This window comes from Phaseolus vulgaris, chromosome 8 (assembly GCF_051622355.1).
Source record: "Phaseolus vulgaris cultivar YP4 chromosome 8, ASM5162235v1, whole genome shotgun sequence".
In the NCBI taxonomy this organism is placed as follows: domain Eukaryota; kingdom Viridiplantae; phylum Streptophyta; class Magnoliopsida; order Fabales; family Fabaceae; genus Phaseolus; species Phaseolus vulgaris.
Window position 1 is genome coordinate 10,500,694 of NC_143505.1, and position 16,358 is coordinate 10,517,051.

The window sequence follows — 16,358 nt, forward strand, 5'->3', positions numbered from 1 at the left end:
TAATAAATATCTTCCTGCTATATATACATTGACAAAAGAAAATAAGCATACATTTCTGACAACACTAAAGAACATCACTGTTCCAGATGGCTACTCAAGTAACATTAGTAGATGTGTTGATGTCAAACAATGTAAGCTTGGAGGATTGAAAAGTCATGATTCACATGTTTTGATGGAGCAACTTCTACCTTTAGCAATGAGAAAGACACTCCCTAAGGAAGTGTGCTATGTTTTGATTGATTTGTGTTCATTTTTTTAAAAACTTATGCATTAAAGTTTTAAAAGTGGATGAACTTAACCAACTGCAAAATAGAGTTGTTCTCACATTATGTCACATGGAGATATTATTTCCTCCTACATTTTTTACAGTCATGGTTCATTTGATTGTGCATTTGGTGGAAGATGCGAAGCTTGGAGGACCTGTCCAGTATAGATGGATGTATCCCATTGAGAGATATTTAGGAAAATTGAAATCTTATGTGCGTAAGAAGGCACAACCAGAAGGCTCAATAGCTGAAGGCTACATGGCTGAAGAGTCTTTAACCTTTTGTTCAAGATATTTAAATGAAATTGAGACTGTATTTAATCGAATAAGGCGTGTTAATGATGAACCAGACACTATGTCATCTAGTGCAAGCACTTTGTTTCCACCTGTTGGAAAACCACTTGGGTCTTTTACTTACTTCTTTTTATCAGCAAAGGAAAAGTTACAAGCACATCGTCATATATTAACTAATTGTGCCCAAGTTGACCCTTTCCTTCAGTAAGTACTTTGACTTTATAACTTATTATGATTCATCTGCAATTGAACATTAACCATGTAATTATTATTTATTTAATTTAGAGAATTTAGAGACATTATACGAAGACAATTAAGAAGTCGTACACGATCATCCTCTGTGATAGATAAGAGGGTTCATAGAGAATTTGCAGAATGGTTTTCTCGTCGTGTATGTATAATTTATATTGTTGAGGTTTGATTATATTGAATATATAGAATTGTCTTGATCATATTTTCCTCTTTTTTAGATAAGAAATGAGTTGAATGGACCTTACTCAGATGATTTAAAGTTCTTAGCTATGGGGCCAATTGATTGTGCAAAACGTTACAATGCTTACAATGTAAATGGCTTCAAGTTCCGTACATTGGAGAGAGATGAAGGACTTAAAACACAAAACAATGGGATATTTGGTACTTTTGGGACAAGGAGTTATGCAAGTAGCATCGACAATCAAATGCAATTTGGGGGTGTGCCTTATTATGGAAAATTGGTAGACATAATTGAGATAAACTATAATGGTCGATTTTCTGTTACTTTGTTCAAATGTATGTGGGCTAATACAACTACTTCTAGAGGGATTATGACAGATGATCTTGGATTTACACTAGTAAACTTTACACGTTTGATACACATTGGTGATAATGATGATGATGAACCATACATCCAAGCTAAAGAAGCACAAATGGTTTATTATGTAGTGGATGAATTAGCTAAAGATTGGAGCATTCCTGTGCATCTAAAGCCACGAGACTTATATGACATGGGAGAAGATAATGATGTCACTTTTCATGAATGTGAAGCATTTGTACAAAACAATTTTGAAACTTTATTTGTAAATGGAGAAGGGAGTATATCGTTAACAAGGTCCTATTTTTAATTGAACACTTGTATATTATTTTTGTTTAAATTATCATCCTTATTACTTATACATTATTGTATATACATGCATTATATTATGATTTATTGAATTTCTATTTTGACTTGTATTAATGTTATTATTTCAAGAATACCTGAAGATAAAGAAAATGTCCATTAAGAAGACTAGAGCAACAGAACATGATACCCTCAATAACACTTTTGACCAACTTGCAGCCCTTAATAACTCAAGTAAGTTCATACACAACTTCCATTTAGTGAGATGTTTGTACTTATATTTTAATTTGGCATTCTCTTTAAAAATATATTATTTTTCACATGTATTCATTTAATTATTATGCAGCACCTCATGTGAATTCTCATCCTATAGAGAATAATAATAAGAAGCCTCCTCCCCCACATGCACCTCATAGGTTGATTTCTACTGTTAAGAACACTTATGCACCTGAATTTCAATTTGATAATACAAATGAATCTGTCCATGAATCTACATCTAAACCTACACCAAGGTTACAATCTGATGAAGAAAGGGAAGAAAATGTGGGTATTGAGATGCAAACTGAACAATCAAAGCATGTATCACGTAAAAGATCATGGCTTGTTGATGTCATTGGTAAGCTTGAATCAATACATTGCAAACTCACATTGTATTTGTTTTTTATGTTCGTCCTCTTAAACTAACAATAATTTTGACAGATAATGAAGGCAAAAAGGTTAGGAAACAATTAACAACAAATGATGTCTGGTTTTTATCTGTTGGTGAGAGGATTCTTGTTAACTGGAATAACGAGAACCAACCAGTTGATGACAGTGGAGCATTGTTGAATAGGTTTTTAGGTCATGTTGCAAGAAATGTTAACACTACAAAAAAAAAGTGTATATTGTGGCGGTTATTTTCGTATAAACTGGCTTTTATAACCGCCACAATATACGCTTGTGGCGGTTTTCCAAACCGCCATAGAACTGGCCGCCACAAAGTTTAATGTGGCGGTTTTAGTCTACCTGCCGCAACACCCGCCACTTTAAACATAGTGTAAATAGTGACGGTTTTTATATGTAAGTAGTGTCAGTTATAACTGTCGCAATTTACATTCATTGAAGAAGATTCTGACGCCATAATATAAGTAAGTAGTGACGTTTTTAACTGACGTAATTTTAATTCTGAATAAATAAAATTTAACTACCACTTTTTATAATCTTTTTTATAATCTGTTTTATACAATTATAAAATTTAACCTCCATTTTTTTTAATCTTTTTATAATCTATTTTATACAATTATAAAATTTAACCACATTTATAATCTGTTTCATACAATTATAAAAATTAACCACCACTTTTTCATAATAAAATAAAATAATGTATAAAGTTATAATCATCCATTTATTTCATTGAATATTAAAGCACACATAATAATGTTCAAAAGTTTATATGTAAATGAAAATTAAAACACATAAAAAGTTCATACATCCCTAATCAAGTTTAAAATTAAAATACATATTCTTAATTAGTTTTGCTTCCACCACTTGATTCTATTATTTGATTAGGTGATGGAGCACCACTTCTAGTGTCTGATACCTGAAATAAATAATTTTAAGTAAATGAATTTGAATGTTACAGTAATGAATATATGTAAAAGTAACATTAAGAGTCCATTAAACAAGACATAAGAAGGGGGAACTCACCAATGGAAACAGATCGAGTGCATCTAGCATATCTAACAAAACAAAAACATCAAATTTAGTATCCTGTCTAAAAATGGGAACACGGGAATTTGAAAAGCAATGCAAACGAACTTACGTGTAGCAAAGGTTGTTAGTAAGAGTTTGCAAAGCATTTGCAGTAAAATTGTTTTCACCCACAACACGTGATAGTGAGCAGGACGGCTTGTACCCTGTGTAACACATGGTTTACATCAGTGAGGATGTAATTTAACATAAAATTACAAGTTATGAGCAAAAAGAGTAAAAGATCTCACCTGTATTCTAGCATGGCTATGAAGATAAAAGTCAAACTCTGTTGGATGGCAGATTTTAAAATCAACAATTGCGTCTGCAATATTTTATAAGTAAAATTATTAACCACCATAGTTAAACAAGTTTCTTTAAAGGATATGGCACCAAATAGTGAACTAAAGTAAATACCAAGCAATATGTTGCCACTCTTGTCAACACACTCTTGTCAACAGAACTCTTGTCATGATGGTTGCTAGCAAAGAGTCTTGGGTGATGACGCTTTTGAACTACAACAAATGTCACAAGAGGTTGATAGTTGGGTTCAAGGGATGCACATGCATGGGGTTAGAACAAAGAAAAGATGAACAATTTAGCATTAACAACATTAAGTTCTCACATTGATGCTAAGAAAAATATTAAACCATTTCACCCTTCCGAATAACATTAATTGACTAATTTACAAAATCATTGGAAGTCCATAAAGAATAAAAACTGATATTAGATGGAAAAATAAGAGTAAACTCCATTCACAATAATTTCAAATAGCTAATAGACAATACATCTCTAGAAGACTTAAGGCATATCTTGTGTCCATTCACTTTCCAATTCCATACTAGCAACTCCATTTGCATGAGGTATATTACATCATACACATGAGCCCACAAAAAATATCCATACAAAGAAGAAATGAAGGATTTAACTAAATAAGGAATTTAAAATATCTTTGCCTTAAAAAAATTGCAATATCAGTTCGTGCTAACTTGGTAAGGTGATAAAGGCATCTGAATGTTTGGCCATCTCTGCCTTTGCCTTCCTTTGATGCATTGTATTTTCCCAAAATCATGGCTCCAAATCTCAGCAACTAACTTCATATCAGCTCAACCTTTACTTCTACTGTTTCATCAATTAGCTGCAAAAGGAACCAATGCATAGGGGATGGAGCAGATAATAAGATCAACAAAGTAAAGAGAAAAGGAGCAGCTAAGCAATTATGAGAGTTGAACGGTTGTTTATTTCATGCTTTACCTAGCTATACAGACATCAATAATTTATAATCCAAGGGATTGAAACTAAAAACCAAAAACAAAACCAACAGAAAAAAAAAATTCTAGCCAATGAAAGAAAACCTACAGAGGGAAAAGAGGTTGAACTTAAAAAGATATCACTAGCAAACTAGTCTCTAAAATATCTAGTTATCCTGATATATTTACCATTGATTTATTTCCACAATCAAGTTACATATAAACATTAAGAATTTTCTAAAACAAAAAGTATGACTCTTAATAGCCATAAAATCAACAAGAATATGCATATAAAATAAAGGATTCCAGGAAACACAAGCTTCACCAATGCTCACAACAAATAACATCTCTTTTAGCCAAATCTTCATTTACTTTGAAACAAAATCGAGACTTCAAAAAAAGAAAAGAAGTTAGTCCAAATGTATTTAATAAATTAAAGTTATTTCAATGTAAGTTATTGAATAAACATGTCCCTGTTTTTCATAAAAAAAAAATATTTACCATTGCAGTATTCCTGCAAATTAGCAACTGCAACTTCTAAGCCTCTACTAGCAGTTGCATTTCCCATAGCTGATGGAACAGGTATTCCATGTCTTCCAATATCTTCTTCAGCAAATGACCTTGAAAGTAAACAATATTAGCATAGTGTTGACATAATTAGGTTAAAGCATTATATAAATTAAAAGGCATATCAATTCTTACGTAATTTCTGGGCAACCGAAGCAACCTCAGCAACACGGCTATCATCAGAAAAAAGAGGTGAAAGCTCCACCAAATCACATGGGCTGCTATTGAACTCCATTAAATACTGCAGAAATAACCAACCATTGGTAAACTTTCCTAACATGAATAATGGTAAAAACCACACGAATCAACTGAAATACTTTTATCAACTCAATTGTTTGACTAGTTGTTTCTCGCTGGGATTATATTTCAAAGACAAAGGAGGAATTGATCTACCAATAAAACATAAAACATAATAATAAAGCTCATTATTATTCTCACCTAGTTAGATAGCAAGGTATAAAAGATTTTCATTCTGAAAAAAAGAAAAATAATAAAGCACAAAAGAAGGAGCTTAGAACTAACAAATGTAATTTTTAAAAGAAATAATTACTATATTGCAATTTATTTTGGTTTGAGACCATGTTTAATATGACTACAGTGAACGATAAAGTTCTTCCTCTACAACCAAAATATACCTAAGGCTCAAACTCTAGAAGACCAATTAACCTACAACAACCTCACACCCATTGATCCAAATGCTCAGCAAGAACAATTGCAAATTTTAGCATAACACAAACCAAGTAGATTCGAGACTCACCTCAGAAAGTGTCTTTCGATGCTTAGAGTCTTGAACTGAGACATCTTTCTTAAGATTGTAGAGTCTCCCATCAATCTTCCAACCAAAACACAACAACAATAAAATCAAGACCTTAAACAAATTAAATTCCCAAAAAAATTTAAAATTACCAATCGGTAGAGGAAGGAAAACCTCTTTCCGAAGCTCAAGCAGTTCCTTGCAAGAATCCTTGAACAACGACAAGAGCTTCTCAACCCCGGGGAACAACGGACTCGCAACTGCCTGCGAGGAGTACTTGGCTGCATCAGACGACACTCGGATATGCCCGTTCGGCTCGCCGTCGTCCGCTTCCGCTTCCTCCAATTTCACAACCAGACACAGACAGACTAAATATTATATGACCATAGAAACCACAGGAGGAGCTGGCATTCATGTTACCTGCAACATCTCAACAAGAAGAATGATGCGCGGGTTCGTATGGAGGCAGAGAGCGCGGGTTCGTGTGGAGGAAGAGAGTGTTAGGGTTCATTGCATAAAACCTAAAATGTAAAGGACAAAGCAGCATATGAAAAACTAGATTTAACAATGACAAACTATCATAAGTATAAGGAATGCACAACAGGTTAATTACCTTCAAATCGGTTCCGTGTAGAGGCAGAGAGTGCTAGGGTTCGTGTTGAGGTGAAGAGCGCTAGGTTTGTGTGGAGGCAGAGAGCGCGGGTTCGTGAGAGCGTTAGGGTTAGGGTTCATGTGAGGCAGAGAGAGGGACGAGAGTGATGAGTGTTAGGAGTTAGGGTTTTTCCAAACTGAAATTCAAAAAAAAATTATTTTCTTAAGTTTTCAAAAAGAAAATCAATTTTCAAGTGAAAATCTGAAGGATTTTTAAATCAAGTTAAAAATGTAAATATAAGAATAAAGGAATAAAAAGTTTTCTCTAAAAGAAAATTATGACAGTTAAAAATGACATAATTTGAAAGCTAATTGTGGCGGTTAATGAAATGACGTATTATGCTGAAATTTGTGGCGGTTATTAATAACCGCCATATTAAAACCGCCATTTTTTACACATTTTTTTTGTAGTGTAATGCATTTCCTATTAGCTATCAAAGTTGGAGGAAGATTCCCAAAGATTACAAAGAAGATATACTTAAGAAAACCATTCAAGTAATTGATTTTTGGATTTTTATGTTTTTTAATTGATATTATATTGCAATTATCGTTACATTTACTCATGTAAGATATATCTTCAAATCACTTAACACAAAGTGGACTGAGTATAGGCAACAGCTATGGCAACAAAGAAATGATGGAACACACAATAGAGATGAAATTATTGCAATGTGTCCAGAAGTAATGAATAAAGACCATTGGGCTTCTTTTGTTGACTACCGTTTAAATTCAAGGACAAAGGTAATAAAAACTACTTTATTCTTTAAAGTGTTGATTTATTTATATTTAGTTCTTTTACTACATGTATGTTTAGGAAATTGCCAAAAAGAACAAGGATAATAGAAAGAAGCAAACAGTTCCTCATACTGGTGGATCCAAGAGCATTGCATGGAAGAAAGATGAGATGGTAACTTGATTCTCCTATAATTTTTGTTATATCATATATCATGATTCATATACTTTTGTTACATTTTATAGGAGAAAGAGCATGGTCGCAAAGTTAGTAGGGGAGAAGTATGGGTAGCAACACATAAACATGCTAACGGAGAATTTGTGAATGATGGGGCAAGAGAGATTGGGGTAAGTATCATTTTTGTAAAGATGAAAACTCAACCAAATTTGATGTGAGCTTCATTTATAACTTTTTTCATTATTTGTAGGAAAAGATTCAAGCATATGAGTCAAATACATCTTCCCTCTCACATGTTATATCAATTGATGATTCACTAGCTCATGCCTTTAGAAGTGAAGAACATTGTGGTCGTGTTCGAGGGATGGGATTGGGACCTTTCCCTTCTCATGTGTTTGGATATACTAGAAATTCTCGCACTGGATATCTTCAACTACTTCTTATAGAGAATTGGAGAATCAGGTTTTTGAACATGCATTTTCTTATGTAGCAATTTGGTGTTGTTTACTTTATATTATCATGCCAAGATTGGAAATGTTGTGTTGAATATTATTCACACAAAATTATAGGAAATTTAGTATAGCTTTTGTTGATAAATTGGTTATTTTTTAATGTGTATGGTTTTCTCACTCTTTTTCATGATAAATTGTGTTTTAATATAGGTTATTGCATTAAAGTCACAATTGGATGAACAAAATAAAATATATGAAGAACGTGAAAAAAGATATCAAGAACATGAAAAAAGATTTGAGATAATGATGAATTTTTTCTTTCAAAGTTATCAAGGTCAATTGCCTCCTGAGTTGACTCTGTTCAATCGTTCATCGGTAATGTTTAAAAAATTTAAATTACTTGTTTTATTTTTCAGATTTACATTTCTAATTGTGATATATGGTTATATTGTAGGTGTCTGATCAAGGAAGTGTGCCAAAAAATTAGGAAGGCAAAACCAAAACCATAATAATAATAATGCACCAAACACACTCATTCAACAAATTAAGAATTCATGTGGGATTAGAACATGATCAAAACCTGTTAGGAGGTTATCAAAATATTCCTCAGTATCTTATATTCCTGGGAAAGTTGCATTATTTGAACTGATTTTACGTGCTAATGAGGTGAGAAAGGTACATTTCCATGGGAATGAGGAAGTTGTTTTTTAACTCTAGTTTAACTTCCATTCCATTTTTATATCTTTAATCATTTTAAAATTTAAAAACATTCCAAGGAATATGAAAAATGAACCAAGCATATTTTTGGACATGCATAGGAATAAGATTCTGACTAAAAATTCTCTGTAATGTTATTCCTGGTATTACAATTATATAACTTAAACCAAGTTCCCCCCTAAATTTCACCAAAGATGACTAGAGGATGTATGTTGTAACCACAACAATGATAGAGGTTGTAATTGAAGATGGATTCGCAATTGTGGATCCAAGAAATACCGCTATGCAGTTGAGCTATATCATCACTATGGCTGCTATTTAACAACTCTGATTGATATTGGATGTGTTATAGCCATATTTGAAACGAGGGCATAAAATTTCCAACTAATCAGTTTGTATTGGGTTAAGTTTGGTTTTCGTGCTTAGTTTTTGAACATCTATAGTAAACTTTTTAACATTTAGTTCCTTAAAAAGGATATGTCACCATTTTATGATATTGTATTGTTTGAGTGAATATATGTTTTTTCTGCTTGAATCATGTGTGTTTGGAAATTGAGAGGTCACTTCAGATTATGGTTGATAACTATATGTAGTATGCTAATAAAAATTTTGTTTGATCGTTACAGGTTCTAAATTGCCACGAGTCTGCCATATACATCTTAGCACCTTTGAGATATGCTACTGTCTATGGGTGTTCAAATGCAACAATAGTTTTAGGAGCAGTAGGCAAGGTAATACTTAGTAGCTTTATGTCCTGTTTGTGAAAGGAGCATAATGATTATATAAGGAATGAACAATTATGAAATTTGTTTTTGTACCATAGTGCAATATTGTTAAATGTTTGGAATGATGGCATATTGGCAGTATGTTTGGATCAAACTATTGTTTTCTTTCTACAAAGCTCCTCCATTTAGGGTCAAAATGATTTGTCCAATCTTCTTGTGTGCGGTAGTGGGGAAGATATTGCTTAAAATGTTTTTCAGTGCTTTTATTAGGTGTTTTGTGTTATTAGATAAGATTAAAATGCCTAATGATCATTGAATCTTTTAATGCATTACTATTGCTGTAGTTTGGAGGTTCTCTAGTCAAGGTTTTGTACCCGTGGGGTTTATGTGCGTTTGATACTGTTCAGTCAAACATGAATTGATTCTTTTTCAAGTTTTCCTTTATCTCGTAGCAAAAAACTTGGAGGTTGGGAGGGGATTTTTTTGTGGGGAGGAAGGGTTAGAATTATTGGGACTTGCTCAACATGATATTATGGGGTGACCACGTTCAATTTGGTCAAGGTTAGAAATTGGGATACCTTAAGCTTAAAATAACTCACAAGTTTCTACTGTAAGATAAATAAATCCACTTCAAAAAAAGATAGATAAATATCCTATTTCATTGATAATGCTTTAGTCAAGATTAGTTTAGTAAAACTTGCAATATGCTGAAGCCCAATACAGTACATTGCCATAAAATAAGTGCGACTTCAGAACAAATTCCTTTGAATGGAGTATTGTGCTTAAAGTTAATTATTACAATAGATTAATATTTTGATTCTCAAAAGATTGTTTTAATATCAGTCTAGTCCTTCAAGTTTTTATGAATTTAATTTTCGGAGAACTGAATTTTCTTTGGATAAATTTGAAGAATGATGTAGTCTATTGATATAAGTAATCTTTTTGAACTAATAAAGCAGAACAAAATAAATCTTTGGACCGATATGTATACTTGATCTTGATCATCGTCGAGTTGTTGATTTATTGTATGCATGGTGTTTAATGTTAAAATTTGGCGAGAAAAGAAATAAATAAAAAGCTTGTTAAACACTAACTTGCTGAAGATAAAGCTTGGTCCCATTTATTTCTTTTATTTATTGAAAAAAATACTTTAACAAACATAGATAAATAAATACAATAGATGTAAATAATTGTGGATTAAAAAACACATGAATGCCTAAATGGTAAATGAATAAAAAAAAACAAATTTTCATAATTTTGAAACCTATGGTATTTTTTAAGGAGGTTCTAAAACATTTTATGGAGGTTTTGAAACCCATGGTATTTTACGGAGGTTCTAAAATTTGTGGTATTTTACGGATGTTTTGAAACCTATGGTATTTTACGGAGGTTTTGAAACCCATGGTACTTTACGGAAGTTCTTAAACGCATGATATTTAACAAGAGTTTTTAAAGGCTTTTCCTGAGGTTTAAAAAAACCCTGGGGAACACATTCCCCAGAGATGGTTTAGCGGAGAAAACTACAACCCTGGGTAAATGACTTAATGGAAGTTTTAACCCTGGATAATGTAAAAATAAACTCTCGTTAAAACCATATTTTCTTGTAGTGTTGCTCACCTCAATTTTAGGAGACCAATTCAAAAACCAAAAATTAATAAGAAACTCGATCACGAATAAAATTAAATTTAATAATTAAAATTAAATAATTTTTTATGACTAATTGAAAACTATTATTATTATTAATATTTTATTATTACTAATAATATTATTATTTATTACTGTTAACATTATTTACTAATGTTATTATTATTGTTAATGTTAACAATGTCTTAGAGAGAATCAAACTTGTGACACTATAGTCTACATCACAAAAAATTTATGTGATGACACAACTATTATTATTATTATTATTATTATTATTATTATTATTATTATTATTATTATTATTATTATTATTATTATTATTATTATTATTATTTATTTATTTATTTATTTATAATAAGTATTATGTTTACTATTATTATTATATTAATATTATTTTTATTATTATTATTATTAAAATTATTATTATTATTATATTAATAATAATCAAAACAATAATCATAATAATAATATAATTATAATTAAGTCGTTAAATCGATCTCTAATTTGTAGTAATATATTTGTATTTACCAACCAATTTGTTTTTGGTTGTTAAATCAATGCGAATTAGCGACCTAAACAAAAATTCGGCCGCTAATTTGTAGTGATATATTTGTATTTAGTGTCCAATTTGATTTCAATCGTTCAATTAGTGCAAACTAGTGACGAAAACTAAATTCAATCGTTGATTTATAGAGATTTAGCGATCAAAATTAAATTGATCGCCTTTTTGTAGTGATAGATTTGTATTTAGCGACAAATTTGATTTTGATCTCTAAATCAATGTAAATTAGCACCAAATGTTGTTGTTGGTTTATAGGGATTTAGCGATCGAAATCAAATCAGTCGCTAATTTGTATTGATAGATTTGTTTTAGCGACCAATTTAATTTTGGTTTTAAATTAGTGTAAATTAATTATGAGAATTAGATCGATCACTAATTTTCACTGATTTAGAGACCAAAACCAAATTGATCTCTATTTCGGAGTCAATTTGCGACCAATTTATTTCGGTCGTTAAAATCAGTCACAAAATTATTTTTTCTTATAGTGAATATAGAATAAAAGAGAAAAGGAGAAATAAAGAAAAAAGAACTAACCAACCAAAATGGTAGGAAAAAATAATAATAAAGTTATTTTCTATGCTTGTGCAGATATTGTTGTTTTGTCCATTCAATAATATGAGAATTTTTTTTTTAATGAGTTGTCTCAATATCACATCATTTGGTATAGTGTTTGTAGGTATTCTAGTTTTGGAATGGAAAGTGAATAAAAGGATTGAATGGAAAGCTAATAAAAGATTCCAATTCTGGAATGGAAAGCTAATAAAAGGATGATCTTTGATCATGGTATTATGTTCCTCTTGATGGAAGTGTACTTATGATATTCAAGGACGAATGTCGAAACATGGAGTGATATGATTTTGAGAAGATTAATATAATTTTGTATTCTAATTTTATTATGTTTTTAATTAAGTAGTTGAATGGTCATAGTGAAAAATAATTATGCATATAGTGAGAATTAAAACACATTAGTGGATATTAAATGTTACTTAGTGAGAATTAATACAAAATTTAGAGTAACTTACATACCTAATGTAATTAGAGGATATCGAAATTTTGAAATAAAATTGAGTTTTCTCTTTTGTGAGAACTTTATGAGTTTTGAGTTATAAGAACCTAAATATGATCTTATCAGGTAACCTATGACAACCAACCCCTTGATTTATCACTCATTAATATCCTTATCGAAACTAAATATCAGATCAATCCTCTTTGATTTCTCATCAAACTCAAATCAAACATACCCTTAAGAATAAAGCAGATTCACTGTGCAAGATTAAATTAGTTAAGCAAGATTTAATTTGCTAAGTGAATTGAAATAGAAAATTATATTATTGCTCTTAATTTGAGATTGATTAGGTGAGTTATTACTCATTAAGAAAATAAAACAATTCCAAAGATTCATTATAGAGAGGTAGAACATAGTTACTTTCTAAAAAATACTTTTACATATTCCACACAATTTTTAATACAATTTACTACTACTGGAATAAAATAAAAAAATAGTATCTAATACAACTCGAATGAATCATTTCAAGACTAAATAAAAACACTGACACTAAATTCAAACCAAACATTCCAAGTCCCCAACTAAAAAAATTATTAAAACTTTGAAATAGTCACATATAGAACCAAAGAATTAAGAATAAGATTTTAGAGCAAGAAAAAACTTACTCTAAATCAAAGAAAGAATGCAAAGAGAAAAGAAAATCTAAAGGCAAGAGAGCTAGGGTTAGGTGAAAGAAAGAAAAGAAAGGAAGAATAAAAAAAAATGCAAAAAAAACTCAAAAGGTTTACAATAATAATTAATCCATCCTACTATCTTGTCAAAAAATATTGAAGTTAGAGATTCATTCGTATTGAATTTTTTAAAAGAGTTAATGGTTATTCAAATATGTTTGAATGAAGTATGAGTTGAAGATAAAGAGTGAAAAAAAATAGTATTTGAATATGTTTGAATGAAATAAGAGCTAAGAAAGGAACAAAAAATTGTATTTGAGTATATTCAAATATTCATTAAAATTATTTGAATAATTACATTCCAAACTTATGTTCAATTAGTAGAATTTGAGGTAATAATTCATACATTTAGCCAAAAATAAACTATTTTAAACAAATACATGTATAAAGCTGATTCGAAAGTTATGATATGACCCTATAGAAAAGACCATATTAAGGAACAAAAAGGCTATTGTTGTAGTAAAATAGGCTTTAAAACGAATAAAATTGGTTTCCCAATGCGTGAGTAATCACTGTCTGTAAGGACTTATGTGCGGTGTATTGCGCAAGTCCCCCAGGATACAACAGGAACTTCCCAATAATTTCCGAGGATCAGAACTAGCAAGTTTCTCTTTAAAAGAGTAATACCCAAATAGAACTCATAAATATTATAATAATAAAATAGTGAGGAGAGAGAAAGTGAAAAAGTAAAAGAAGGTGTGAAGAAGATGAAGAAGGTGAAAGTGAGATGCGTTTTCTGAAGGAGGGGAACCCTTGTTTATATAGGGAAAAAGGTAACAGCCCCAAACGGCCACTACCCACGTTCCAGCAGTCATTGGTGGTGCGATTCCAGGTTCCAACGACACAGCTTCTTCAACCTCCGAAAATCCAGCAATGTGGAGGCACAGAACTTCCAAGTCGTGCGACACGATCCAAGGTGGGGAGGGCAACGTTAGCTTTTCAAACTTGGAGTCATTCTCCGCTTCACTCTACTTCCGTGAGTTCCTCCAACCAAAGCATCGAAAGATTAGGGTTTATCTTCATCTTTGTTTTTCAGTTTTTTATTTTACAAAACTGATTCTGTTTACAACAATCGTTACCAAAACAAAGTGTCAAAACAATTATCAACACAACATCTAATGCCGTAATTGAAACAACAAATAAGAGCTCCACAATATATGATGTGTCATACTATTTGAACGCAGATAAAGATGGTTAACAAAATGGATATATAATTTTATATAAATTTTCATATAAAATGACATGAAATTATATTAATATAAAATTGTTCTAACAAAATTTGAAATATATCATTACAAGAAAATCATGAAATAGAAACCAATTTTTAGAAACCAAAATAATTAAATGTAATAGTAACTAAATTAGAGACCATTTTATAAACTAAACAAAAATTTGGTTTCTAAATAAATTTCTATTATTGTTAAATAGTTTCTAAATTGGTATCTAATTAGCAACCAAGATTTTAACTACCAATTATTTAGTTTCTAAATTTGGTAGCAAAAATCTTGGTTGCTAATTAGATACCATTTGAGAAACTATTTAGCAATAATAGAAATTAATTTAGAAACTAATTTTAAATTTTTAGTTTCTAAAATAATCTCCAATTTAGTTACTATTGCAACTAATTATTTTGGTCTCTAAAAATTGGTTTTTATTTTTTGATTTTCTTGGAGTGTATATCTATATTTAAAATGATTTAAAAATTATAAGATGACACTATTGCATAAGGAACAAAATAGTTGAAGATTTTTTATTTTTTTTTCAAAATAAAGTACTAAAAGAATTTTGAATATAGCATATAATATCAGTTGAAAATCATGAATAAAAGAGAACGTGCAATACGAAAACCACTAAAAGCATTTTGGAAAGAGTTGTTAACAAAATTATATTTATGTAAATAAATGAAATTGTAAAGTTTGAGGTGACTTTTGAACACCTACAAACTCTAACTCTAGTACCTACTTTGATCATCATGGATCTAATATTTTATGGAAAATAATATTTTATTATCAATTTTTTATTCTTATCTGTACTCTTATTTTCATATCTTGGTCTTCTTTCTTTGACTATTTTTATTATCTATGACTCCTGCTTTTTACGATTCCATCTTCTTTCTATAACATCTCTTATATATTACTTCTTCATTTGTTTATAAATCTTCCATGTTATTCGTAATTATTAATCAAGGATGTGTTTATCATTACAATATGATTATGGAATCAATTTAAAAAGTAGAAGATTTTTGCTCATAATAGAACAATGCATTTATAGATATTATAATACTCATTCCACTGAAAACGTGGAATCTCATGCACGAACAAGAAGAAATATCTCACTTTCGGCTCATTTAGCATCGTTTTTAACATTATTTTTTGAGATTCTCGATTCTTTGCATTTATATATGGGGAATAAACTTTTGTTTTTCTTTTTCAGAATTGCTATGATATAATATTATGGATTTTTTAATATAATTAGACAAATGGAGGACGAGGCCATTGTTAATTCAATTTTTTTCCTCAACAAACCAAATCATGCATGCTGATTGTGAAAATGGAATACAGAAAGGAAAGGAAGTTTAATTTACATATTATAATACTTATATAAAATAATGTTCCAACATAAATAATTCGATATTCAACATCAATGTTTATTTTAAGAAGAATTTTTTTTATCTTCTTTTTAAATAAATCATATTACTATTTTAGAAATACTTATTTTAAATTTAGAGAAACTTACACATTTATACATTATATTTCTATTCTATCATGTCTAAACGAAATAAGATCTCTAACCTATATCAAATATCACATGAGAAAGACCAATTTAATTTAATTTTGAATCTATTTTAGTGCTTCACCATTATGTGGGGAGAACAAACAGAAGAAAAGGACGAATAATGAATGTCTTTGACTTAATTATTCGATCAATTAGTGACAAAAAGTTGGTCCAATTATTACCATCAAATAATATTGGCAGAAAGGTTTTTTTTTTTTAATTACTTCTCTT

The 16,358-nt window shown here is 30.2% G+C and overlaps 1 protein-coding gene, 1 long non-coding RNA gene and 1 pseudogene across 3 annotated transcripts; 2 read left to right on the plus strand and 1 right to left on the minus strand.

The window, feature by feature from the left end:
- The first annotated feature begins 320 nt into the window (after positions 1-320).
- LOC150025406 (uncharacterized) lies at positions 321-1,659 on the plus strand. The gene is made up of 3 exons (XM_090294016.1): positions 321-763; positions 845-974; positions 1,030-1,659. The coding sequence occupies exons 1-3, from the start codon at positions 336-338 to the stop codon at positions 1,657-1,659; spliced, it is 1,188 nt and encodes a 395-aa protein (XP_090150142.1). The 5' UTR covers positions 321-335.
- A 148-nt stretch (positions 1,660-1,807) lies between these two features.
- On the plus strand, positions 1,808-9,831 carry LOC150025407 (uncharacterized; annotated as a pseudogene).
- LOC137825950 (uncharacterized) lies at positions 3,133-3,694 on the minus strand. 2 transcript variants are annotated; one of them, XR_016515171.1, is made up of 4 exons: positions 3,635-3,694; positions 3,457-3,550; positions 3,342-3,373; positions 3,133-3,234 (listed from the first exon to the last, which is right to left on the minus strand). It is a non-coding gene; the product is annotated as an uncharacterized LOC137825950 (long non-coding RNA). The 2 variants fall into 2 exon arrangements; XR_011083384.2 differs by having other exon boundaries at positions 3,457-3,694.
- Positions 9,832-16,358: the final 6,527 nt, after the last annotated feature.

Coding starts and splice junctions, on each gene's coding strand:
- LOC150025406 (XM_090294016.1), top strand. CDS start 336: ATGGAGATATTATTTCCTCCTACATTTTTTACAGTCATGGTTCATTTG. Junction 764..844: donor CAAGTTGACCCTTTCCTTCA/GTAAGTACTTTG, acceptor TATTTAATTTAG/AGAATTTAGAGACATTATAC. Junction 975..1,029: donor GTATAATTTATATTGTTGAG/GTTTGATTATAT, acceptor CCTCTTTTTTAG/ATAAGAAATGAGTTGAATGG.